At 47.8% G+C, this 26,623-nt stretch overlaps 3 protein-coding genes across 3 annotated transcripts; 1 reads left to right on the top strand and 2 right to left on the bottom strand.

Annotated features, from left to right (window-relative positions):
- The first annotated feature begins 211 nt into the window (after positions 1-211).
- Positions 212-3,011, top strand: DND1 (DND microRNA-mediated repression inhibitor 1). The gene is made up of 4 exons (XM_008014702.3): positions 212-307; positions 433-550; positions 914-1,375; positions 2,060-3,011. Exons 1-4 carry the CDS (start codon positions 284-286, stop codon positions 2,515-2,517), a joined length of 1,062 nt encoding a protein of 353 aa, XP_008012893.3. The 5' UTR covers positions 212-283; the 3' UTR covers positions 2,518-3,011.
- On the bottom strand, positions 2,063-9,309 carry WDR55 (WD repeat domain 55). The gene is made up of 7 exons (XM_008014703.3): positions 9,019-9,309; positions 5,456-5,556; positions 5,288-5,375; positions 4,999-5,178; positions 4,802-4,901; positions 4,544-4,713; positions 2,063-4,459 (listed from the first exon to the last, which is right to left on the bottom strand). The coding sequence occupies exons 1-7, from the start codon at positions 9,207-9,209 to the stop codon at positions 4,138-4,140; spliced, it is 1,152 nt and encodes a 383-aa protein (XP_008012894.1). The 5' UTR covers positions 9,210-9,309; the 3' UTR covers positions 2,063-4,137.
- Positions 9,310-11,637: 2,328 nt separating this feature from the next.
- Positions 11,638-26,622, bottom strand: IK (IK cytokine). The gene is made up of 20 exons (XM_008014693.3): positions 26,500-26,622; positions 25,920-25,986; positions 22,602-22,694; positions 22,260-22,319; positions 21,266-21,433; positions 20,355-20,469; positions 19,818-19,888; positions 19,677-19,723; positions 18,434-18,597; positions 16,769-16,877; positions 15,663-15,702; positions 15,269-15,500; positions 15,100-15,118; positions 14,272-14,350; positions 13,911-13,991; positions 13,306-13,363; positions 12,411-12,499; positions 12,109-12,217; positions 11,903-11,937; positions 11,638-11,814 (listed from the first exon to the last, which is right to left on the bottom strand). Exons 1-20 carry the CDS (start codon positions 26,513-26,515, stop codon positions 11,787-11,789), a joined length of 1,680 nt encoding a protein of 559 aa, XP_008012884.3. The 5' UTR covers positions 26,516-26,622; the 3' UTR covers positions 11,638-11,786.
- Position 26,623: the final 1 nt, after the last annotated feature.

The raw sequence follows: 26,623 nt of genomic DNA on the forward strand, positions 1-26,623 counted from the left end.
TGTGACCCTGAGGTTCTTGTCTCCAGCGTCCACTCTGCGGCTTGGGAGCTCCTCCTCCTCGGGAGGCAGTCCCCATAGGTACTCACCCACTAATTTGCAGCTTTCACCTGAGGGTCTGAGCGAAGCCCGGGCGGCGCACGTGCAGTGGATACCTCCACCCCCTTGGGAGGCGGGGTCGCGCTCAGAGCCAATGAGAGCTTGCGGGGTGGAGGGGTAGGGAAGCTTCCAGAGGCTGGTGGGGAGGAAGTTATAAAGAGGGTAGGAGGGGGCCAGCGGGAGGGCCATGCAGTCCAAGCGGGATTGTGAGGTAAGCGGCTGGCGACTTGGGGGCCGGCGCCGGAGCGGGGGTCGGCTTTAGGGACCCCAGTACCCACAGAAGAGGTGGGGGGCGGACTTGGCGATCCGCCATTCCAACCTTCCTTTCCCTCTCAGCTGTGGTGTGAGAGGGTGAATCCAGAGAACAAGGCGGCGCTGGAGGCGTGGGTCAGGGAGACAGGCATCCGCCTGGTGCAGGTGAACGGGCAGAGGAAGTATGGCGGGCCACCTCCAGGTACGGTAGTCCCAGCCCCTCTGCCTGTCCGGCTACACCAACCCCCTTTGGGGGAGGGGCTGCCCCAGCCTTCACTGTCAGGAACTGCAAACTACCCGGATTTATATCCCCCAGCAAAGGAGGAACTGTGGCTCCACGTCCACCCGCCCCGTCGAGGGAGGGGGCCAATCTCAAGGTGTACCTACTCTGTGCCAGCCCCTTCGTTAGCGCAGTCACCTAATTATGCCAACCACCCAGGGTACGGGTGTAAGCCCATTTCACAAACCTTGGTTCCCATCGCTTCCCACCCCCGCGCGCTGGGTCCGTGGGCTCAGAATTCGAAAGCGTCGCCTGACGGTGGCCTTGCATACCCCCTTCCCACAGGCTGGGTGGGCAGCCCGCCGCCAGCTGGGTCAGAGGTATTCATCGGGCGGCTGCCTCAGGACGTGTACGAGCACCAGCTTATCCCGCTGTTCCAGCGCGTGGGCCGCCTCTACGAGTTCCGCCTGATGATGACCTTCAGCGGCCTGAACCGCGGCTTCGCCTATGCCCGCTATAGCTCGCGGCGCGGCGCGCAGGCCGCCATCGCCACGCTGCACAACCATCCGCTGCGGCCGTCCTGCCCGCTGCTCGTGTGCCGCAGCACCGAGAAGTGTGAGCTGAGCGTTGACGGCCTGCCGCTGAATCTGACCCGCAGCGCGCTGCTGCTCGCGCTGCAGCCGCTGAGTCCCGGCCTGCAGGAGGCGCGGCTGCTGCCCAGCCCCGGACCGGCGCCTGGGCAGATCGCTCTGCTCAAATTCAGCTCTCACCGGGCCGCTGCCATGGCCAAAAAGGCCCTGGTGGAAGGTAGGCTGTGGCCGGGGGCTGGTTGGGGCCAAACGCGTTCTGCCAGGCACTTTACACTGAGCATAGCTGTTAAAGTTACAAGATCTGAGTCAAACATGCCAGAATTTGCAACCCTTTACTATTTGATCTCAGAGTTTTAAAACTTCCAATGGTGCTGCCACCACCACTTACCTAAATTGGTAAGAGTTCCCGAGCATTATCTCCTGACTTAATCCTCAACATTCCCCCACACCCACACCGCATAATAAGCACAGGACCCTCAAGCTGTGAGGAAACTGTTAGAGAAATTGATTTGCTCAAGGGAACCCAACTGAGCCTTTTACTATAGTATTTGTTTCCTCAGACGGTTGTGAGAATTAAGTAACATAATGGGTGTATGGTATTTAGCATACTAACTGACTTACAGCAACTTTTGGCAGTAAAGATTAGCCATTATGATGGTTATGAGGCAGACAAAGCCTGCATTAACCAGTACTACTCCAAGGAAACTTGTAAGGTAGCAGTTGTGTTATACTCCCTTTGCAAATAATGGAGCCTGAAGGCTTGTCTTTTCTTACCTGTGGTCACACTACCAGGAAATGCGAAGGCTACACATTACAGGACTGTGTAGCTCCAAAGGGCTCACAACCTGGAGGCTTGGGCCCAGGGTTTGGACCTGCCCTTATCTTTACCTTTTTCCTGCAGGGCAGTCACACCTCTGTGGAGAGCAGGTGGCTGTGGAGTGGCTCAAGCCAGACCTGAAGCAGCGACTCCGCCAGCAGCTTGTGGGTCCCTCCTTGCGGCCCCCACAACCAGAGGGCAGCCAGTTGGCCTTGGCAAGGGACAAGTTAGGGTCCCTAGGGGCTCGGGCTACCCTGCAGTTGCTGTGCCAACGAATGAAGCTGGGCAGCCCTGTGTTCCTCACTAAGTGTTTGGGCATAGGACCTGCTGGCTGGCACCGCTTCTGGTATCAGGTGGTGATTCCTGGGCATCCGGTGCCTTTTAGTGGCCTCATCTGGGTTGTGCTGACCCTAGATGGCCAGGATGGGCATGAGGTGGCCAAGGATGCTGTGTCTGTTCGGCTGCTGCAGGCACTCAGTGAGTCTGGGGCCAGTCTCCTGTGGTCTGCTGGGGCTGAGGCAGGTACCATGGTTAAACAGTGACTCCATTCTCTCTCCACAGGCAGCCTGAATGGGCAGGCAGAGCCTGTGTCAGGCCCCAGCCCAGCAGGCCTGGGTGGCCACTATCTGACTCCCAAAGGTGGGGAGGGGCATGGGCCCAGGCCATCAGCCTCCCTGCTGGGACAGGGACCTACGGCACCTGGGGCAGCTTAAGTTTGGCTTAAGTTGTGGTGAGGGGCCTTGCTCTCCCCCTCCCAGCCCAGGGTCCAAGCTGACCCTGTGGTCTTCCATGGCCATTCCTTGTCCCACACCCACCCGATCATACCTTCCCCCCTCTGCCACAGCTTAGCATGAATCTTCTTCATTGTCCTGATTTGTCTTCTTTGTTGGTTTTTATTTGCGGGGAGGGGCAGCTGAGTCAAAGGGGTCAGAAATTCGCCCTTTGGCTCCACCACATGGCATTCTGGTTTTGGTTTCTGTGTAGTTTTGGGTCTTTCTATGCTGGTTGTATTTATATTAAACCCCTGGTTAGTATATACTTGTGTCTGTGCTATCTTGCCCTAGCTTAGAGTTTGTTTTATACTGATAAGAGTGAATAGCTGCTACGGGGCAAGTACTTCCTCATATCAGCGCTTTGAATGCATCTTCTTGTGCTGCACTGTAGGGTATTATAAATATATATCCAGTCCAGGCGTGTTGGCTTTTGCCTGTAGTCCCAGCACTTTGGGAGGCTGAGATGGGTGGATCACCTGAGGTCAGGAGTTCGAGACCAGCCTGGCCAGCATGGAGAAACCCTGTCTCTACTAAAAATACAAAAATTAGTCTGGCGTGGTGACGGACACCTGTAATCCCAGCTACTTGGGAGGCTGAGGCAGGAGAATCACTTGAAACCCAGGAGGCGGAGGTTGCAGTGAGCCGAGATCATGCCATTGCACTCGAGCCTGGGTAACAGGAGCGAAACCCTGTCTCAAAAAAAAAAAAAAAAAATTCATATCCAGCCAGGCACGGTGGCTCATGCCTGTAATCCCAGAATTTTGGGAGGCCAAGGCAGGAAGATCACTTGAGTCCAGGAGTTCAAGACCAGCTTGGTCAACATAGTGAAACTCCTAGTCTCTACCAAAAAAAAAATCACAAAAATTAGTCGAGCATGGTGGCACATGCCAAGTCTCAGCTACCAGGCAGGCTGAGGTGGATCACTTGAGCTGGGGAGGTCAAGGATGCAGTGAGCCATGATCAACCCACTGCACTCCAGCCTGGGTGACAGAGTGAGATCCTATCTCAAAAAAATTTTTTGGCCAGGTGTGGTAGCTCATGCCTGTAATCCCAGCACTTTGGGAAGCAGAGGCAGGTGGATCATTTGAGTCCAGGAGTTGTAGACCAGCCTGGACAACACAGACCCCTGTTTCTACCAAAAAAATTTAAAAATTAGCCTGGTGTGGTAGTGCACACCTGTAGTCCCAGCTATTCCAGAGGCTGAGGTGGAAGGACACCCCGAGCCTGGGCACATTGAGGCTGCAGTGAGCCATGATCAAGCCAGTGCACTCCAGCCTGGATGACAGCAAAACCCTGTCTTTTAAAAAAATAATATCTTCTCTGGGGATGCAGCTCAATAAGCAAGACTCTTGCCTGGTGAGGACCTGTCTTGAGATTCAATTCATTCCCTCAGTCACTGTCATCCCCAGTCTCCTCCTCTTCTTCCTGAGCCATGGAGTCTTCTCCCTCTTCCCTCAGTCCTGCGAAGAAGTCATCAGTGCTCCAAGTCTTGCTGCTCAGAGCCCGCAGTGGTCCTCCCTTTTTTTTGCGCCGACGGTAGTCATCCACCACCACAGCTCGCAGCTGGGCCATGTCCCAAAACTTGAGGCGCTGGTCATGGCCGCTACTGGCCAGGAAGCGGCCACAGTGGGAAAGGGCCAGCTTCTCCACAGGCTCCCCAGGGTGCTGGCCCACACTGCCCACCACTCGGTTCGGTAGGATGTTCACAGCCCTGGGCAGGGAAACAACAGTGTTGAGTACTGGCTAACTGGGTCTGCCCTTCCTGTGACCTAAGGGCTGTCCAGGCTTCCCTCACCTGATGACTCCATCGGTGGAGCCAGTACACAGCAGACTCTCAGTGACTGGAACCATGCAGTCGATAGATTCAGCTCTCACGGCAAAGCGGTCACTTGTGGCCCCAAAGCCATTCCAGTTGAAGAGGTAGATGGTACCTTCACTGGAGCCACAGGCCACCTTCTTCCCACACTGCAGGGAAATAGGGAAAACGATGTGGAAGCTGCCTTAGACTAAGCCCCCAGCATACACCCCTCCATCCCACCATACCCAGCTATACTTTCATAAGGGTGACAGAGGTCAGATCCCCAGACTGAGGCTCTGAGAGCAGCTCAAACCGACGCCTCTTAACATTGAAGATGCCAAGGCAGCCATCCCCACTGTAGAGAGTAGAGCAATAGGCTTAGACACAAGGTCCATGTGAGGAAGACATTACACAGGGAGAGGAGGGGAGGCAAGGCAGATTTGAGGTTGTACCTGGCTGTCAGCAGCAGCTTCTTGGCTGGATCGAGAGCCATGTCTGCGATGTACTCTTCATGTTGCCTCATATCCATTAAGGGGCCTTCCTTCCGCTGGTCCCAGAGACGGATACCACCCGTGTCATCCCCAGTGGCCAGAACATTCTCATCCACCAGCAGAAGACTGTTGATGGGGGCACTAGAGACACAGATGTAGAACTTCTTGGAGCATCTCTGTCCCAGTGGGGACCTCCTGGTCCTTACCCTTCACCTCCATGCACATACACAGAATTGGCTGCTCTCCTTACCCATGAGCCTTGGAAACACGTCTTTCTAGTCGGCCCTGCTCCACATCTAGAACATGGATGGCTTTGTCCTTGGAGACAGTAACAAGCTCTGGGGAAAAGGTGCCCAGGTCATGGTGCTGCTCACTGCTCCCTTCCACTACATTGCTGGTTGTCTTCCCCAGTACTCACTCTGCCCATCTTCAGAGAAGGCCACAGCTCGGCAGGCCTTGAGATGGTGACCCGATGACCATAGCTCCTTGGTTTCTCCCTCTTGGCAAGAGTAGGAAAAGCTGGGGAGAGGGGAAGGAGAGTAAATGACTCCAGAACCATCCTGGGTTGCACTGAGTGCAGAGACCAACTAGACAGAGCAGCCTTCCCACCTACCTAGGAGTTCCTGCTTCTACACCTCCAAGCCCAAAGTTTACCATCTCATTTTTCCACTTTCAGTGAGTTTGAAATGTTAGGTCTTGCTTTTTTCAATATATATTAATTCAAGGTATATTTGCTCAACATTTCTTTGTGATCCCACCCAACCCCCTTTATCATCTTTGAAAGCCCCAGCCTGGACAACGATTGGGTCTGGACCACTGTGAAGGAAATATTTCTTACATCAATGACAAAAAACCAGCCCCAGAAGTTAGAAATGTAAAAATCAGTACGGTAGAGCAGGCTCTTGCACTTCAGGTCTGCAGGAGCTACAGAAAGCCACAATTACAGTACATTGAGAGTACGTGCTAAAAAAGAGGCAGGATCAAAATGGAGGTGGGGAAGAGGTACCAGCCTGTAAACAACTTTGAGGTGAGTACTGTTTACGGAATACCCCCAGTGCCTGCCTCAGAGCAGATCCTCAAAAAGGGCAGAATGAATACATGCTTAATTGCCAGTAAGTTCCAGGTGGGCAGAACTGAGCCTGCTCATTTTCTCTGTCCCAGTGCCGAACATGAAAAAGTAGCTTAATAAACATTCACAGATTGAATGAATACTTGGGAAGGGAGAAGAGAGCCCTGGAAAGCTAAGGTGGTGACATGTGGGTTGGATCATACAAGAGTAGAGTTTACCTGGCCAAGAGCAAGGGCCAGATACTGGAGGCAGCAGAGATAAGGAATGAGGAGGGTTCCTTGTAGCAGGAGAGTAGCATGACTGAATCTGGAAAGATGGGCTGGGGTGGGCATGAGACCACGTGAGCCAAGTAGAAGTTTGAATTTAATCCTCCGAAAGGGAACCTCTTCACAATAGTCATGGCTGAGGGTGGGGAAGGGAAGAACCAAGAATTTTCCTCCAGAACCTTTTTTAAGACAAGGGAAGCAACAAAGTTGTGTGGAATGTGAAGAAAGGTAGATGTATAGGGCAACTCCCAAGTGCCTGGCACCATAAATATGGATAGTAGTAGAAGGGAACTGTAAAATTGCACTGTACTGCAAATTTGTCCCCTCTGCAAGGGTAGGTATAATTCCCCTTCAAAGATGAAAATACAGAAGTTAACACGCTCAAGGCCATTACAGCTAACGGGGGGGGGGGGGGGGGGGGGGGTTGAGGTTTAAGTTCATTAAGTAAATCTGATAAGCACAGCATCTTCAAGTTTTCCACTGCCTCTAACTTGTATCTTTTGTTCAAAGTCAAACACGTATTGAGCACCTACCCTAAACTAGAGGCTGGAGATAAAATAGAGAACAAAACTGACGACAGATTACACTCCAGAACAGTGTTTCTTCACATTCTAGTCATATAACAGACTGGTAAGCTACAATCAGCATTTTGTGTACATGCACACAATAATAGAATAAAATCAGAAATTGTATAAGCATATATAATGTAAAAGGTATTTCTCTGAGAGGCAAGGTCAAAGACATTTGAAAAACATTAGTGAAGGAGACAGCATTCAAATAATTACACAAACGGATGTATGGTTACCAATCATTCATTACTAAGGGAAAGGTACCATGTCACCTGGTGTCATGGCAGCATCTAATAAGTAACCAATTTTAGTCTGGGGATAGAGGAAGAGGGAAGAGATCCTGGGAACTCAAAGATAGTAGGTAAAAGTGAGGAGAAAGGAGTTTTCCGGACAGAATAGCATGTGCAAAGGGGCTGACGTTTCGAGATTTTTTTATTTTTATTTTTCTGAGACGGAGTTCTGCTCTTGTTGCCCGCTGGAGTGCAATGGCACCATCTCGGCTCACTGCCTCCCAGGTTCAAGCTGGGAGATTCTCCTGCCTCAGCCTCCCGAGAAACTGGGATTACATGCGCCCGCCACCACACCCAGCTAATTTTTCTATTTTTAGTAGAGACGAGATTTCACCATGTTGGCCAGGCTGTTCTCCAACTCCTGACCTCAGGTGATACCCCACCTGGTCTCCCAAAGTGCTGGGATTACAGGTGTGAGCCACCACGCCTGCCCCAAGATATATTTTTAAAAGGTATGGATGAATGAGCACAGATGGTCAGGGCGTTGAAAGCGAGATTGAGAAGTTTGTACTAAATCCTAAAAGCAGACCATTGAAGGGTTTTAATCAAGGGAGTGTCTGCTCAGATTTATGTTGTTTTCTTTTTGGTTTTTTTGTTTTTTTGTTTTTAAATGGAGTCTCTGGCACCAGCCTGGACTGCAGTGGCGCCATCTCAGCTCACTGCAACCTCTGCCTCCTGCGTTCAAGTGATTTTCCTGCCTCAGCCTCCCAAGTAGCTGGGACTACAGGTGTGTGCCACCACACCCAGCTGATTTTTGTATGTTTAGTAGAGACGGGGTTTCACCATGTTGGCCAGGCTGGCCTCGATCTCTTGACCTCATGGTCAGCCCGCCTCAGCCTCCCAAAGTGCTGGGATTACAGGCTTGAGCCACCGCACCTGGCCTATGTTGTTTTCTTTTTGAGTCTCACTCTGTCCTCCAAGCTGGAGTGCAGTGGCGCGATCTTGGCTCACTGCAACCTTCACTGCCCGAGTTCTCCTGCCTCAGCCTCCCGCGTAGCTGGGATTACAGGCCCGCGCCATCACACCCGGCTAATTTTTGTATTTTTAGTAGAGACAGGGTTTCACCATGTTGGACAGGCTGGTCTCGAGCTCCAGCCTCTCAGGTGACCCGCCCACCTCGGCCTCCTAAAGTGCTGGGATTACAGGAGTGAGCCAAGATTTGTGGTTTGAAAAATCAATTAAAGGAGTCTGCTGAGCCTATTTCGGGCACAATATAATAATAATCCGGTAGGAGGCCGGGCGCAGTGGTTTGCGCCTGTAATCCCAGCACTCTCGGTGGCCGAGGCAGGTGGATCACGAGGTCAGAAGTTCAAGACCAGTCTGGCCAAGATGGTTAAACCCCGTCTCTACTACAAATACAAAAAAATTAGCCGGGCATGGTGGCGGGCGCCTGTAATCCCAGCTACTCAGGAGGCTGAGGCAGAGAACTGCTTCAATCCGGAAGGGAGAGGTTGCAGTGAGCCCAGATCGCGCCACTGCACTTCAGCCTGGGCGACAGGGCGAGACTCCGTCTCGAAAATGAATAGGTAAGTAAATAAATAATAATCCGCTGGGAAATAACAAGGCCTTAAAGGGCTTTTTGTCCTACTACGGTCTCTGGGCTCTGTCACGACATTCCAGTTCTTTCAACAGATTGGTGTGATATAAGAGCTGAATGTTACTGAATGAATCGCACCCAATCAATCACGCAAAATTTGTCTCCCTCCCTTTCTCTCCTCTCTCCTGTTCCCAGCTCCATCCCCGGGGAGCTTCCAGACCCAGCGCCCCCGGCCCTGCCTCGCACTCACACGAACACGTCCCCGTCCACGTCCCCTGCAGCCAGTAGGTCACGGGCCGGATGGAACGCCAGCCCACTGGCCGGAGCTTCCAGCACGATGTCTTCCGGAGTGTCCCGGATCCGGGTAGGGGCTTCTGTGGAGTCTGGGTCGTCCTCGTCGCTCCCATCCTCAGCGGGCCTCTCCTCACAAGTTCGGTCCATGCTGACGACTGCGAGCCAAGCCGCCGCAGGGCAGTCAGCCTCGGAACCACCCTCACCACCGGAGGAGCAGCCTGGGACTCTGCTTCCGCCTCAGGGGGCGGGGCCGGAAGTGTCGCCGGGACGTTCTCCCTCTTACAGGAGAGGTCGGTTGGCCGCTGCTGGTGTGGGTGGAGCGCAGCGAAGGAACCGCGCTTGAGAGATCTGCTACTTCCTTGTCCGGCTGTGGCCCAGTTTGGCCTAGGTAAACTGTGTGACCGTCAATTCCCTCCCTAGTCACGACACGTAAAGTTGAGAACTGCGTGTAAGTTTTTACTCTCCTACTTCAGACAGGCTTAATGCCCTTGGGATAGGAGAGAGGGACGCTAGTCCTTCGTGGCTTGGTGAAACTCAAGATCAAGTCAAGCGACAGCCAGGGCTGTCAGAAAGCCGCAAAATCCCAAGCTGCGCGATGACATACAGGAGTCTCGGACAGCAGGCAGCTCAAGCAGCTGCTATCCACGCCCCTAACATCTTTGTGGCCAGTTTGCTGTGCCAGTTCCTACAATTTGTCTACAGAAACTCAATGAGCTGGACAACCAGTGCCCAGTTCCCAAGAATTAATTTTTTTCTTTTTTCTTTTGCTTTGAGACAGGGTCTTGCTCTGTCGCGCAGGCTGGAGTGCAGTGGCACGATCACCTCTGGGCTCAAGCGATCCTCCGGAGTAGCTGAAACTACAGGCATGCAGTACCACGCCTTTTTTTTTTTTTTTTTTTTTTTTTTGAGACAGAGTCTCGCCCTGGCTGGAGTGCAAATGACTCGATCTCCGCTCAGTGCAACCTCCTTCTCCCAGGTTCAAGCGATTTTCCTGCCTCAGCCTACCGAGTAGATGGGACTACAGGTGAATGCCACCACGCCCAGCTAATTTTTTGTATCTTTAGTAGAGATAGGGTTTCACCATGTTGGCCAGGGTGGTCTCAAACTCCTAACCTTGTGATCCGCCTGCCTCGGCCTCCCAAAGTGCTGGGACTACAGGTGTGAGCCACCGCGCCTGGCCAATTTTTGTATGTTTTATAGAAACTTAACTCTCACTGTGTTGCCCAGCCTGGTCTTGAAGTCTTGACCTGTCTTCCCACCTCAGCCTCCCAAAGTGCTAGGATTATAGGCGTGAGCCACTGCGCCCAGCCTCTTCTTTTTTTAAATCAAGGTTTTGCTCTGTCACCCAGGCTGGGAATGCAGTGGTGTGATCATAGCTCACCACAGCCTTGAACTCTTCGGTTCGATCCTCCTGCATAGCTATAGGCTCACGAACTCCTGGCCTCAAGCGGCTCTCCTGCTTTGGCCTCCCAAAGCACTGAGACTGTGGACATGAGTCATCGAGCCTGGCGTCAGAAACTGAATTTTAAACCAACAGTCAACCCCCAGGTCTTGCTTTTAGTGACTCTCCAGATGTCGTCTTCTGTGCCATGTCTCTGTGACCATTTTTAATAATTGGGACTGCTGCCTACATCCATGGAACCATGGTGTCATTTGTCTGAAATTAGCCATTCTAGGTGCTAGTGCAGCAAGGCCCAATTTCAGCCTCTTATGTGCAATGCACAATGCTGGCTTCCTCACAAATACCTGTCCTATCAAGGTAAATACAGTCAAAGACAAGGCAATGGCTAAGGTGACTTTCTAGCTTTCTTGGATGTGGTGAGGCCACAAATCTTGGGCTCAGGGTAGACAGTGGCAGCCTGGCATCCAGCCAGGAAGCAGTAGTGACACCTAATGATGGGCACCAGACCAAAGTGCTGGTAAGGAGCAGAAAGGAAGAACAGGGAAGGGAATGGTGTGATTCAAAGGCCAACAGACCTATTCTGGGCCTTGGCAAATGTTTCAGGGTGATGAAGGGCACCAAACCCTTCTGGCCTAGGATAGGAATTCCTGTACCTGCAGGGCCACACTATATCAGCTCTAAACCCGAAGCACTTCCCTAAGGTTACACCTTTAGCCAAGGAGGCAGTGATTTGTACTCAACATTAATAAAGCTCATAGGAAGACATAAACTCAGAAAAGGTTTTGGTTCTCACCCATAAGTGATTTTCATTAGATGCCTTCATCCAGAGCCCAGTTCTTCACAGCCTGGGGATCAGATTAGCAGCCCATTAGGCTGACTGCAGGATCCAGGAAATCTTTGTCCAGGGACTAGGCCTGAAGATGGGCCTGAATGAGTCTTACATTTGAAACCAATCATCCTTACATTCCTCTATCCACCTCTTGCCCATCAGTGAGGATCATTCCTTTCTCTACTGGGCACACTGGCTAGAAAGCATCCTTCATGTCTAGCAATCTAGAACCACAGCTCAGGAAAGGACTGATGGCTTTCTGCATGTGATTCTATGTAACCAGTGGAATTAGTGTTCTTGGTGCTTCAAGGGCACTGGAGGGGGCATGCTCAACAGAGAAGCTAGCAAGTTAACCAATTTTAATGGAACCATGTAATTACACAATAAAATTTTATATTCATCCATCAAAAAACATCTTGCAACCTTTGAAAATTGTAGAAAGAAAACAGTGGGAAGCATATCCTTGTGGAGGGTCTCCGGTTGTAACTGGTGATTAGTATTTTGGTCTTTTGACTTCAACCCTGCAATGGAAGGAGAAATGGGTCAGCATAAGATCAATGCACTAAGCAATTCCCACCAGTCCCCCAGAGGAAGAATAATGCCGCTCACCCATCAGCTTCCATCTTCTTCCTCTTCTCAATGATCTGCAAAAGGAACAGGATAGTCTATCACCAAGCTGCCCATCTAAGCTCACCTGAGGCCCAAGGCTGACCTCTCATTTCCATGGCTCTCCAGCCCCTTGCCTGTTCCTGAATCTGTAGGCTAATGTCTTCTCCCAGCTGAAACCCTCCCACCCAAGGGGCCATCCTACTTACTGCACTAATCTTCTTCCACTGGCGATCAAGCTCTGCTTTGTCATTGGTTTCCTTGAAGCGCCTGGTTTTCCGCCCTTCAGACATTTTGATACCATACTGGAATGCAGCCCTGAAAAAAAGCACAGTTGGCAAAGAATGCATCAGAGACTGCATAGCAGTGGCGAGGTTTTCCCAGGGTCCTGTGGGCAAAGAACTTAATTGGGAATATCTCAGCCAGACCATACCCTCTAACCTTATGTGCACTATTCCACCAAATCCCCACACCCCTCCTCACACCTTGCCCATATTCAGTACCGACTCACTTGGGCAAAGCCTCTTTGTTGTTCATATACTCGCTGTATTCTTCCTGGGTATCAAAGTCCCAACGGCCTAAGGGCCCCTTCTTGTTACCCTGTTGCAGGACAGAATGGGGGGATGGGGAAGGAAAAGATGTCAGTGGAAATGGAATTTCAGCCCTTGATTGAAGCCAGACTCTCCCATAATCCCAGGTTCCACAATTCATAAATCATACCCTGATCTGTAATAATAAATGCCTATTACATACTATGTGACAGGCATTATTCTGTACACTAAATGCATTATCTCATTTAATTCTCATTAAAAAATCTATGAAGAGGGAACTACACTTCTCTCCATTTCCTGATGAGGAAATTGAGGCATAAACAGTAAAAGAACTTAGCAAACTCACAAAACTAATAAATGGTAGAGGCAGGATTAAACAAGGCTCCAAGATTAAACTATGCTATTTCAATACAAAGAACTCAGGGGAAGAATAGAGATTTCTTCGCTATTAGTGGCATTAGTGGTTTTTTCTTTTTAATTTTGCTTAAGACTTAGAGGAAAACTTCAATCCTGGCTAGAATAAAATTTAGTTATTTTCCAAATACTGCAATTTTTTCTGCCCTTTCTACTTATGCACTGATGCTTGCTTACTGCCTACCATGGGAATCAAAGCGTGGCACTTTGCTATAGGAAATAAAAAATAGATTTTTGACCCTATGTCATTTGATCTTGTGCAAAGACTCTGAAATAGTTAAGCTGCTCATGACCCTCAATGCTGCTGTTTCTACTGCTGCCACTAGAGGAGGGTGGAGCCCAGTAAATGAGACAGATTTTTTAGGAGTGGGGAAGGAGATATATGTAAAAAAATATAGTAATAACTACCCAAAGGCACCCACCATCCTTCTAACTACATACCTGGTCCATTTTGCTATAATCCACCTCCTCATCACTATCCACAGCCATGTCATCCATCCTAAGGAGAAGCAAGAGTTAAACAGTTAAACACCCTGACCCTATGCTTCATCTGGAAACCTACCTAAGAGGCTATCTGCATAGGAATGACCACCCCCTTGACCTCCCACTCAAAGCCTAATAGTTCATCCAAGTAAGAAGTAGCCTTGGGCCAGGTGCAGTGGCTCACTCCTGTAATCCCCACACTTTCGGAGGCTGAGGCGGGCAGATTACTTGAGGTCAGGAGTTCAAGACCAGCCTGGCCAACATGGTGAAACTGCATCTCTACTAAAAATACAAAAACTAGCCAGGTGTGGTGATGCATGCCTATAATCCCAGCTACTTGGGAGGATGCAGCAGGAGAATTGCTTGAACCCGGGAGGTGGTGGTTGCAGTGAGCCGAGATTACGCCATTGCATTCCAGCCTGGGCAACAGAGTGAGACTCTGTCTCAAAAAAAAAAAAAAAAAAAAAAACGGTAGCCCTGGAACTTAGCAAATCAAATTTCCATTTCACCCCCAACTTGTTCCCCAATCATCCAGCCTCCTTCCTTAACCAGGTTTCACATACGTGGCTGGGTAGCACTCTGCGTAACTGTTGGACATGCCAAAGAAATCTCCCAGCTGCTTTTTGTCTTCTGGTTTCTTCAGCGTTATGCTATGTTAAAGAAAACACTAGACAGGATTCCACCTATTGCTGTAAAGCTTCAGCCAGGAGGGACCAAGGGCTAGAAGCCCCAACATGAAAATTCTGAGAGGGCTGTGAGCTGTTATGGGTGCTCTGGGAAGGAACAAGGGATGGTTTCATTCTGTCAAAATTCAGCATAAAAGGGAAGGAGTGGGGCGGGGTAGGAGGGAGCAGGCAGGCAGAGGGGGTTGGAGTAAACAGATCAGTTCTCTGGAACCCAGGAACACATTAAAATAAAGGATATGATTCTGTGCCTTCCCAGCCAGTAGACCCAGCAAACTTTTCATTGATGGACTTGATCAACTCCTTGGCAGACCCAGGTCCTAGGAGAAAAGAGAACTCTGCCTAGACCTTGAACTGAGGCTCTCACAACCTCCTCCCCACAACACACTTAAGAAACATTTTTTTTTTTTTTTTTTTTTTGAGACAGAGTCTTGCTCTGTCGCCCAGGCTGGAGTGCAGTAGTAGATCTTCACTGACTGCAAGCTCCGCCTCCCGGGTTTACGCCATTTTCCTGCCTCAACCTTCCGTGTAGCTGGGACTACAGGCGCCCGCCACCACGCCCGGCTAATTTTTGTATTTTTAGTAGAGACGGGGTTTCACCGTGTTAGCCAAGATGGTCTTGATCTCCTGACCTCGTGATCCGCCCGTCTCGGCCCCCCAGCGCTGGGATTACAGGCGTGAGCCACCGCGCCCGGCCTAAGAAACATTTTTTAAGGCATAGAACCCATTTGTCTGACAAAGTCTTAAACAAACTCCAATAAATAATGAGTTACTCTGGTTGAGATTAGGGTAGGGTATCCAGAACATTCCATACTTGACCTCTACCTCACCTCCTCAGAACCCCAGGGCCACAGGAATTATATCTAAGACCAAATATGCCCTGCCATGGCCCAGGAAGGTGGAGGGAACTCCACCTATTCCATAAAGCAAGACACGGTTCTTACGAGAACCCAGAACCAGGAAGTCCCCAAATCCTACCGTTGCCAGCTCTGAGCCCTAGGTCAGACTCTCAGCCCAGGGGAAAGCAGGACTGCTAGAGCAACTGTGAGATGCTGTGGATACAACTCACCTTTGTCAACATCCATGGGCTGAAAAGAACACAAAATGTAAGGTTAGTGTTACCATGAGAGATTCGTACTCATCCCTCCCTCAAGTTTGAATCAATTCCTTACCCAACCTTGCTCACATTTCCAGAGAGGGGCAACTCCATCATCTGGTACTAAGGGCCCACATCTCACCTCATCATCTACTTTTGGCTTCTCAAAGTAGCTGTGTCTCTTCTTTTCCTCTTCTCTCTCTCGGTCCCGCTCTCGCTCTCGTTCTCGATCTCGTTCTCGCTCTCGCTCTCGCTCTCGGTCACGGTCTCTGTCTCTCTCCCGATCACGCTCCCGTTCCCGATATCTCTCCCGCTCCTTGTCCCGAGGTGTCTTGGTTGTGGAGGGTACGTAATCCCCAATGTCTTCAAAAATACTGGGAAAATGGAGATCACTAGCTGGCCAAATTCACACACACACCTTCGCTTCCCCTGACCATTTCTCCAGATTCTTATGTCAATGCCTCCCTAAAATGCCAGATGCAAGAAATGCAGAGACCCCCTCCCTCCGATCAGATGCCAGGGGCTAGGATACATACTTCATGTCAGCCTCAGGAGGTTTCTTCTCTTCTAGCTTCCCTGAAATTTAAAGAGGGGAGTCAGGAACATACTCCTCAGTTAATTTCCACTGAACTTCACCATCCTCTCCAGCTCTTAATGCCCTTTTAAACATATTCTGTTTAAAATGTGGGTCAAGGCTGAGTGCGCTGGCTCACGCCTGTAATCCCAGCACTTCGGGAGGCTGAGGCGAATCTTGAACTTAGGGTCAGAAGTTCAAGACCAGCCTGGCTAATATGGTGAAACCCCATCTCTAATAAAAGTACAAAAAAATTAGCCAGGTGTGATGGCAGGCACCTGTAATCCCAGCTACTCAAGAGGTTGAGGCAAGAGAATTGCTTAAACCCAGGAGGCAGAGGTTGCAGCGAGTCAAGATGGCATCACTGCACTCCAGCCTGGGCAACAGAACGAGACTCATCTCAAAATAAATAAATAAATATAATAAAAATAAGGCCAGGAGCAGTGGCTCATGCCTGTAATCCCAGGACTCTGGGAGGCCGATGTGGGCAGATCACAAGGTCAGGAGTTCGAGGCCAGCTGGGCCAATATGGTGAAACCAAATCTCTACTAAAAATAAAAAAATTAGCCAGGCATGGTGATGCGTGCTTATAGTCCCAGCTACTTGGGAGGCTGAGGCAGAAGAATCACTTGAACCCAGGAGGCAGAGGTTGCAGTGAGCCAAGATTGCACCACTGTACTCCAGCCTGGGTGACAGAGCGAGACTCTGTCTCAAAAATAAATAAATAAAATAAAATAAAATGTGGGTCAAGTGTTAGAGCCTTTTTAGAATTTGTCTAGGTTTTCTGGTTTTCACCAAAATATATCTTTAAAAAAATAAATAAATAAATGGGACATAAGCTACCCACTCTCCATCCCTCATGCTTCAGACCTGACCATTGCTTCTTAGGTAGATTAAGGAGACAGAATCTGGCTGTAACTGTCTCCTTGCCAATGCTCCAGTACTCCCATTTTTCTCTGCTTCCCAGGAGCCTCTCAATATTCTGGAGACAGAAAGCTCCAGGAGACCTTGGTTTTACCACCAAATGCCCTCTGTAGGTAAGGTTTCTCTCTCTAACCCTCCAGGTACCTTTATCCTTCTTCTTAAGCTTCTTGTTACGGGTTCCCTGCCTCAGGTATGAAAGGATCTGGGTAAGCTTGCTAATGACAATGTCATTTGTGGTCAGTGTGGTCTGGGCCTGAAAATAGCAAGAAACAAGAATGTTAAACCACTGAGCAGGAATCTCTTCATTTATTCATTCATTCACTTAACAAACTAAAGACTGAATTACAATACAGTAGGTGAAGGGACGGAAAGGAGGTGCTGTGAAAGGATATTTCAGAGAGAAAAAACAGCCCTGCACAAAAGTCCTGCATCAAAAGTGAATCAAGAACATTCAAGAAAGGAGTCTAGAACATTCTAGAAAGGCCAGATGTTGCAGAGGCTCACAGGTACGGTAAAGATTTTGCTCTTTATCCTAAGAATGAGATACCACTAAAAGCTGCTAAACTGTAGTGAGACAAAAATTTACATTTTATTTATTTATTTGGAGACAGTCTTACTCTGTCACCCAGGCTAGAATGCAGTGGCACAATCTTGGCTCACTGCAACCTCTACCTTCTGGGTTCAAGCAATTCTCATGCCTCAGCCTACCGAGTAACTGGGATGACAGGCACATGCCGCCAGGCCTGGCTAATTTGTAGTAGAGATGGGGTTTTACAATGTTGGCCCGGCTGGTCTTGAACTCCTAACCTCAAGTGATCCTCACACCTCAGCCTCCCAAAGTGCTGGGATTACAGGCGTGAGCCACTGCACCCAGCCAAACTGTATATTTTAGAAGGGTAGGGGAGGTAGTGGTAGTTAATAGGTAACAAAAAAGAAAGAATGAATAAGGCCTACTATATGATAGCACAACAGGGTGACTATATAGGCAGGAATAATTACACATTATAAAACAACTGAAAGAGTATAAATGGACTGTTTGTAACATAAAAGATCAAATGTTTAAGGGGATGGATACCCCATTTTCCATGATGTGATTATGATGCATTATATGCCTGTATCAAAACATCTCATGTACCTCATAAATATACCTACAATATACCCACAAAAATGTTTTTAAAAAATTATTTTTAAAGGATGAATTATATGGCATGTGAAGAACACCTCAATAAAAAGATAAAATAAGAAATCAGAGTGGAAGTGCGGAAACCAATTAGAGTGGAAGTGAAGTGCGGAAACCAATTAGAAGCCTTCTTAATAGTTCCAGAGGCCTGGCACAGTGGCTCATGCCTGTAATCCCAGCACTTTGGGAGGCCAAGACGGATGGATCACTTAAGGTGAGGAACCGCCTACTCAACATGGTAAAACCCAGTCTCTACTAAAAATAAAATTAGCCAGGTGTGGTGATGAATGCCTGCAGTCTCAGCTACTTGGAAGGCTGCAGCAGGAGAATTGCTTGAACCTGGGAAGCAGAGGTTGCAGTGAGCCGAGATAGCACCACTGCACTCCATCCTGGGTGACAGAGTGAGAATTGGTCTCAAAAAAAATAGTAATAGTTCTAGCAAATGATTATAGCTTAGACTGGAATGTTATTGGTGAAGAAGTAGAAAAGTGAATGGATTCAGCTGAGATTTAAGAGGTAAAAGTGAACAGGACTTGGTGACACGGTGGATGAGGGACACGGGGCAGAGGCCAGGCTGATTCCCAGGCTTGAGGCTCACACGATAGGCTCTTAGGATTCCATTCACTCACCTCCATGGTGGGGCAATCAGCCTTGCTGCGGATAAGAGTGGTGGGGATATCTGTGTCAGCATATTCATCATCCAGGTCTACCACATAGGCCATGCGGCCTGGCAGGAACAACTCATTCCGCTCATATGCTTTGCTCTTAAAAAGCATTCGGTAAACATTGCGGCCTACAATAAGAAGAGCAGCAAGTAGCCAAGATCTACAAGAACAGCTGTCACTTATGTGCTTACTCTGTGCTAGCCACCATGCCAAGTGCTATGCAAGCTTTGTTTCACTTAATCTTTACAACAGCCCTGTGAAGTGGACATCATTATCCTTTTTACCGATAAGAATACTATGGCTGAGATTTAAGTAATTTACCTAAAGTCATGTATCTACTAAGTAATGGAGCAAAGAATGGAACCAGGCAGTGTAACTCCAACGCCTGGGCTCTTGTCCACTCTTCTACATTGTCTCTTCAAGGACACTATGCACCTATATTGTATTAAGTCTTGAGAAAGAAGGATGAAGTTTAAGGTAATATTGATGATGATGGAAAAAACAGCTATACTACCTGCTCAATATGATAGGCATGTTATAGATTTCATTTTTCTTCATCCCTACAATAGTCATGTGGTAAATAATAACCCGAGTTTTACAGATGAACAAACAGAAAGCAAAGTCAGTTGCCTAACATCATACACTTAATGCGGTTTCATCATCAAGGTTTAAACTCAGGTCTCTCCGATTCCAAATTCTGAACTTTTAATCACTAACCATGTTACTTCTTTTAATTCATAAGCCCCAAACTGAAAAATCTTTCAATGTACCTGAGGAGACATAAATGACATATGAAATAATTAAGTCTATGTCTGAGTATTTTATGGGAGTTAGTTGTTTTGGGGCCAAGAAAGACTCTTACAGCTCTTTGGAAGGTCAAGGCAGGAGGATCACTTTAGCCCAGGAGTTTGAGACTGGCCTGGGCAATATACAGAGAGCCCCATCTCTGCAAAAAATAAAAATTAGCTAGGTATGGTGGCACATGCCTGTGGTGCCAGCTACACAAGAGGCTGAGCCCAGGAGGTCAAGGCTGCAGACAGCCATGATCACACCACTGCACTCCAGCCTGGGCAATTAAGTGAAACCCTGTCTCAAAAAGAAAGAGAAAAGGAGGTTGGGGGAAAGGTGAAGCATATCCTTCCCAGAGCATTAAATTCCCTACAATTCACCTACAATGCAGAGTCACTAGTATAGAAACTGTACTCACCCAGACGTGTTTTAAATTCAATTTTATTTTCAGGATCCTCATCTTTCCTGAAAAGACAAAAAAGTTTTATTTTTGCCAAATGTGCTCCAACTTTAAGTCCCACCTTTCTAAACTCTCAACCCTTCTGTAATATTTACTTACTTGGTTTCTTTCTGGGGCTTTTCCATCAGTTCCTCTTCCTCTTTCTCTTTGCTGGCAATCTCAGCTCGTACCTAACAGGAAAGCAAGCAGCGTTAGGACATTCAATCACTTTATATATTTATTGAACATCCACTACACCACACTGTATCAGGAACTAAGAATATAATATTAAACATGACAGATATTGTTCTTACCCTAATGGAGCTTACAGCGGATGAGACAGACAAATTAAACAATTTCAACAAAGTGCAATAATTCCTGTGGTAAGTGAAACAGAAAAGCTATGCAAAGGTACAGGAAGTGGGAGGTGAAGGGAGGCACTTAACCACACCTGGGTGATCAGGGAAGGCTTCTCCAAGGAAATAAAATTTGGCCTGATACTTGAAGGTAAGTAGCAATCAGCTTTTCAGAGGGCCCACCTTTAGCCCTTCTTCTGCTCAGTCTGAACTCTCAGCAATCTCCCTCCTCATCTTGCCAGACCCATACAAGAGCATTCAGCACAATAGTATGACTCCCCACCTGACCACCAGAACTCACCTTTTGAAGCAGAGCAAAATCCAAGCCTTTTACCAAATGGGTGTGTTCCATGTCACCACCCAAGAATTTGGACTCCTGGATCAACTGTCTTCTCTTCTCTGCAGCTGATTTGTCCCTGTATAATGAAAGACGCCACATAAGAACAGTACTGGCCAGGCGTGATGGCTCACGCCTGTAATTCCAGCACTTTGGGAGGTCAAGGCGGGCAGATCACAAGGTCAGGAGTTTGAGACCAGCCTGGCCGAAATGGTGAAACCCTGTCTCTACTAAAAATACAAAACTTAGCCGGGCATGGTGGTGGGCGTCTGTAGTCCAGCCGGCTACTTGGGTGGCTGAGGCAAGAGAATCGCCTGAACGTGGGAGGTAGAAGCTGCAGTGAGTTGAGATCGCGCCACTGCACTCCAGCCTGGGCAACAAGAGCAAGACTACATCTCCCAAAAATAAAAATAAAAAAGTGAGGGGGGGCAGGTGCAGAGGCTCACACCTGGAATCCCAGCACTTTGGGAGGCCGAAGCGGGGGGATCACGAGGTCAGGAGATCGAGACCAGCCTGGCTAATACAGTGAAACCTTGTCTCTACTAAAAATACAAAAAATTAGCCAGGCGTGGTGGCAGGCGCCTGTAGTCCCACCTACTCGGGAGACTGAGGCAGGAGAATGGCATGAACCTGGGAGGCGGAGCTTGCAGTGAGCCGAGATCGCATCACTGCACTCCAGCCTGGGTGACAAAGCAAGACTCCACCTCAAAAAAAAAAAAAAAAAAAAAAAAAAAGAACAGTCATTTGTGGGTGGCAAGTGCTTCCGAAATCGCTTATTGTAGGCTTCAGGGCAGGAAAGTAAGAGGAAGAGTTCACATTGTATTTGCATACTCTGGCGTGCTGAGGGAACCATGCCCTGGTCCCTCAGTACTCACGCCTCAGCAGTGGGGCCAACAGCCCTGTAGTTAGCTGTGGTGCTGATAAGCTCAGTTTCTTCATAATCTTTGTTCACTCCATCTCTACGTTCCTTGGCACGATCCCGGTACTTCTCTGCTAGCTCTCTCTCTCTCTCAATTTCTTGTTGGCGTAGCTTGGCATAATAACTGTGACCAGAGAAAGGCAAATGTGTAAGGTTCATCAGCTGCTACCTCAAGGTCAACAGAACTGTTCCTGCTTGCTTCCCTACATCTCCATCCTACTCTCTATGGAGAAAAGCTCATGTCTGTCCTGATAGAACTGCTGGCCACCTCTTCATAGTTACTCAAAAATCAGAACTATGCCTTCTTCCAGTTTATATACTTTTCCAGTGCCAACTTGGGACACCCCATCTGTCACTTCAGAACTTTTTAATACCACCCAACTCTACTAATTCTCTACAGATATAAGACTTTTCCACACAAAAATCAGAAAATCTTCTGAATTTTTACCACCTTCTAATTTCAGCTGAAAAGAACGTATTATTTGCTGGTCCACCCTCAGAATAAAGGAAAAGCCAAGTACCAGGTCCAGAAACTTTTGTATCACGTAAATAACGATGATGATATAATAATGATGATGGCAGTCAAGATTTATTGGGTGGTTACCATATGCCAGGCATCGGTGCTAAATGCCTACATGTACTTTCACAGCTGATCCTCATGACATCCTGATAAAAGTTATTATTGCTACTATATCTCCATTCTATCCATGGATTAGAGAGGCTAAGCAAATGCCTAGGTTATCCACCAAGAAACTAGTGAAGATGAGATTAAAATATAGATAGGCCTATTCCAAAGCCCTCTCTATTGCCCTCTAAGTATCACTATGCTTCATTAAGAAAATAGAGAGCCTCAAGACAAAATCTTAGTTTCTGGCCTCACAATTAGCCCCTACTTCTTTCCCCTAAACACTGTCTATCCTAAAATCTAAAACCCTTCACCCTTCCTTCACCTTTTCTTTTTCCTCCTTCGCGCAGCTGGGTCTTCATCCTCATTGTACTCCCTTGGCATCCTAGAACAGACGAGAAATTCACTGATAGCAAAATATTGCCACAGCCCCAGAAACCCCAAGAAGTCTCCTTGAGGATTTTTAGAAAGACTTAGAATACTGACCAAAGTAACAGTTTCAATCAAGCAGAAATCCATATCAGTATTTGTAGGTGGGCAGTTCTCAAACTTTAGAGAGCAGCATAAATACCTGAGGGACTATTAAAAGTCATTCTACTTCAGTAGAAAGAAATAGGAAGGAGCAAGAAAAAAGCTGGGAGACAGGCTGGATCACGGAAAGACTTACTCATGGTGACGTGATTTAGAAGGTGGTGCAGAGGTAGGTGCAGCCCTGGGGGTCATGAGAAGTTTCCTGAAGTCTTCATTAGTGAGTTTTGATCTAGAAGGAAAGGCAAAGATTTTAAATATTAGGACTCAGTAAGAAATGAAAAAGGAACACGTAAAAATCATGATTAAATTAACAGAAATCAGGGAAATACAAATCAAAACAAAGATATGACACTTTTTTTTTTTGAGATGGAGTCTCGCTCTGTCACCCATATTGGCCAGGCTGGTCTTGAACTCCTGACCTTATGATCCACCCACCTTGGCCTCCCAAAGTGCTGGGATTATAGGGATGAGCCACAGCACGCAGCATTTTTTTTTTTTTTTTTTAAGACAGAGTCTCCCTCTGCTGACCTGGCTGGAGTGCAGTGGCATGATCTCAGCCCACTACAACCTCTGCCTCCTGGTTCAAGTGATTCTCCTGCCTCAGCCTCACAAGTAGCTGGGATTACAGGTGCCTGCCAACACACCCAGCTAATTTTTGTATTTTTATTAGAGGTGGGGTTTCACCATGTTGGCCAGGCTGGTCTCAAACTCCTGACCTCAGGTGATCTGCCCACCTCGGCCTCCCAAAGTGCTGGGATTATAGGTGTGAGCCATTGCGCCCGACCAGATATGCCACTTTTAATGCATCAGAGTGTTAACTACTAAAAAGTTTGATAAATCAAGTGTGAGAGAGAATTTGGGAGGGGGATACTCTCATATAATGCTGATGAGAATGTAAACCAGTATAACCAATTTGGAGGGCAATTTTGCAGTATTTGTTAAAATTTAAGAATATATCTCCTACAAGTCAGCAACTCCATTTATTTATATTTAGCCAGGCCAATTACTGACATATGTATATAACAAGGCCTGTAAAGGAAATTCAACTATAGCCTTGAAAATAATCAGTCTGGCCGGGTGCAGTGGCTCACGCCTATAATCCCCGCACTTTGGGAGGCTGAGGCGGGAGGATCACCTGAGGTCAGGAGTTCGAGACCAGCATGGCCAATACGGTGAAATCCCGTCTCTACTAAAAATACAAAAAAATTAGCTGGGCATGGTGGTGGGCGCCTGTAATCCTAGCTACTCGGGAGACTGAGGCAGGAGAATCGCTTGAACCTGGGAGGCGGAGGTTGCAGTGAGCCAAGATCAAGGTATTACACTCCAGCCTGGGCAAAAACAGCAAGACTCTGTCTCAAAAAAATAAAAAAAAGAAAAGAATCAGTCTGAAACAGACTAAGTGTTTATTAGCTGGAGACAGACTAAACCATGATGGTGTTTCCCAAAGAGGGAAAGACAGCACTAATGGTACAAGAGATTATTTTAATTGGTACACTGACAAAGACTGACTCCTCTCTTGATCAAATTAAAGTCAGACTCCTTTGAAGCTCTCTTCTGACTAGGGCTCTTCCTTGGCCTGCTGACCTCGGTTTTAAAAAGGAATTCTAAGTCAGTTCACAGAAAGTTTTCCCACTTTTGATATCCAACTCAGCTCCTCTTCTCCCACCCTTGATATCTAAGCAAGTTCCTCTTCCCCTCAAGGAAGACTTTATTGAAGACTATTGTAACAGGAGTCAAGATCATTGTAATAGAGACTGAACTTAATTCCAAATACAACAGGGACAAGTGAGAATTTATAGAAAATTACTAAAAGCAACTTGGTTAGGTATGGGGGTGGAGCAGGGGTTTATTTCCTTGCTAAAACTGTGCTCAGCAGGCCAAGGATGAATCCCGCTGAAAAATAGGACTCTTTGGGGAACCTGACTAAAGTTTAGCCAAGACGGAATGCTTGTCACTGCTATGAAAGATAATCTCAGAAACACTGAGCAGGGTTTAAAAAGAAGCAAGTTGCAAAAATGATATATACAGCCTAGTATCATTTAACTCAAATATTTTAAATCACAAAGCAATGTTGTGTTTTCCTCAGATATGCATGTATGCGTATAAATGCATTTAAAAAAAGAGTAGGAGGGTCAGGTGTGGTGGCTCACGCCTGTAATCCCAGCACTTTGGGCGGCTGAGGCAGGCAGATCATTTGAGGTCAGGAGTTCGAGACCAGCCTGGCCAACATGGCGAAACCCTGTCTCTACTAATAAGACAAAAATTAGCCAAGCATGGTGGTGCACACCTGTAATCCCAGCTTCTGGGGAAACTGAGGCAGAACTGCTTGAGCCCGGGAGGCAAAGGTTGCAGTGAACAGAAATAGTGCCATTGAACTCCAGTCTGGGCAACAGGAGGAAAAGATACACAAAAAAAGGTAACTGTGGTTACTTCTAAGAAAAGGACTGAGGCTGGGCATGGTGGCTCATGCCTGCAATCCCAGCACTTTGGGAGGCCGAGGCGGGTGGATCACTTCAGGCCAGGAGTTCAAGACCAGCCTGACGAACATAGTGAAACCCTGTCTCTACTAAAAATACAAAAAAAAAAAAAGAAGAATCAGTGTGTGGTGGCATATGCCTGTAGTCCCAGCTACTTGGGAGGCTGAGGCAGGAGAATCACTTGAACTCAGAAGGTGGAGGTTGCAGTGAGCCGAGACTGCATCACTCCACTCCAGCCTGGGCAAGAGTGAGACTCCGTCTCAAAAAAAAAAAAAAAAAAGAAAAAGAAAAAAAAAAAAGAAATGGACTGGAATTGGGGACGTTATCAAAGATGATTTTACCAAACATGAATTGGGGATGTTATCAAAGATGGGCCGGGCACGGTGACTCATGCCTGTAATCCCACCACTTTGGGAGGCAGAGGCAGATGGATCACCTGAGGTCAGGATTTCAAGACCAGCCTGATCAACATGGAGAAACCTCATCTCTACTAAAAATACAAAATTAGCCGGGTGTGGTGGAACATGCCTGTAATCCCAGCTACTTGGGAGGCTAAGGCAGGAGAATTGCTTGAACCCAGGAGGCGGAGGTTGTGGTGAGCTGAGATGGCGCCATTGCATTCCAGCCTGAGCAACAAGGGCGAAACTCAGTCTCAAAAAAAACAAAAAAAGATTTTACCCTTATTTCCTATGTTTTAATTTTCTATCAGAAGAAGTAATTCCTATATAATGTGTAATTACACAACACGCATTTTAAAAAAAACACACAAAAAACTTAACACCTTTCCTGCAGGAATTTCCCTTCTAATACCCTTATGCACTTGGCCTGATCCAATTAAGGCTCACAGAGATAAAGGGCCAGCGGGTATAATTTTTGACCATCCTTGATGACAAGACATTCAGAATTCTTTGACCATCACCACCACCTCTCTATTCATCGCCCAACTCATTTCCATGGTCCTAGCACAAAATACTCACTGGTGGAAGGAGTGAGGATCATCCACATCGTGGCCATCGGGCGCCAAAGGGTTGGAGAACGGCTCACCTGACAAAAAGAATTGACGTTAATTTAATCAGGCTCTTATGTGTCAGTTCCTATGCAAAAATTTGAGATATAGTAGTGAACAATACAGAACAAAAGGAAGAACAGCGGCAGTGTCAACACAATGTAATAAGTGCTGAAATGGGAAACTACAAGAAGCTGTGGGAGCACAAAGCAAACGACCCTAATCCTGCGCTGGAAGATCAGAGAAGACTTCCGGAAAATCACGTCTAAAATACTACGTAAAAGATGAATACCCGCAACCCAGATTAAGTATGGGGACAGTACTGGGGGAAAGCGATCCACAGACAAAAGCTGCCCATCATCACTTGGAGTAGGAACGAGGACTGGGGCCGGAGTTTGGAGCTGTCGGCTTCATCTACGACCCTACGGCTTCGCCGGGCTCAAGCGTCACACATACACACACACACACCCGGCTTAAGCTCAGAAGCTACAATAATGCGCCAAATGCCCCAAGTGCCATGGGAAAGAAATAAAGGATGGCCTGAGCCTTACTATCTCGCTCTGGCATTTTGTTATCGTTGTTTCGCTGTCACCAACAATCAAGTCTCCAACAGCAACACCGCAGCGACAAGCCCTTTCCCACAGTGCACCTCAGAATCAACCCACACTGCTTTGC

The sequence above is a fragment of the Chlorocebus sabaeus genome, chromosome 23 (assembly GCF_047675955.1).
Source record: "Chlorocebus sabaeus isolate Y175 chromosome 23, mChlSab1.0.hap1, whole genome shotgun sequence".
NCBI classification, from domain to species: domain Eukaryota; kingdom Metazoa; phylum Chordata; class Mammalia; order Primates; family Cercopithecidae; genus Chlorocebus; species Chlorocebus sabaeus.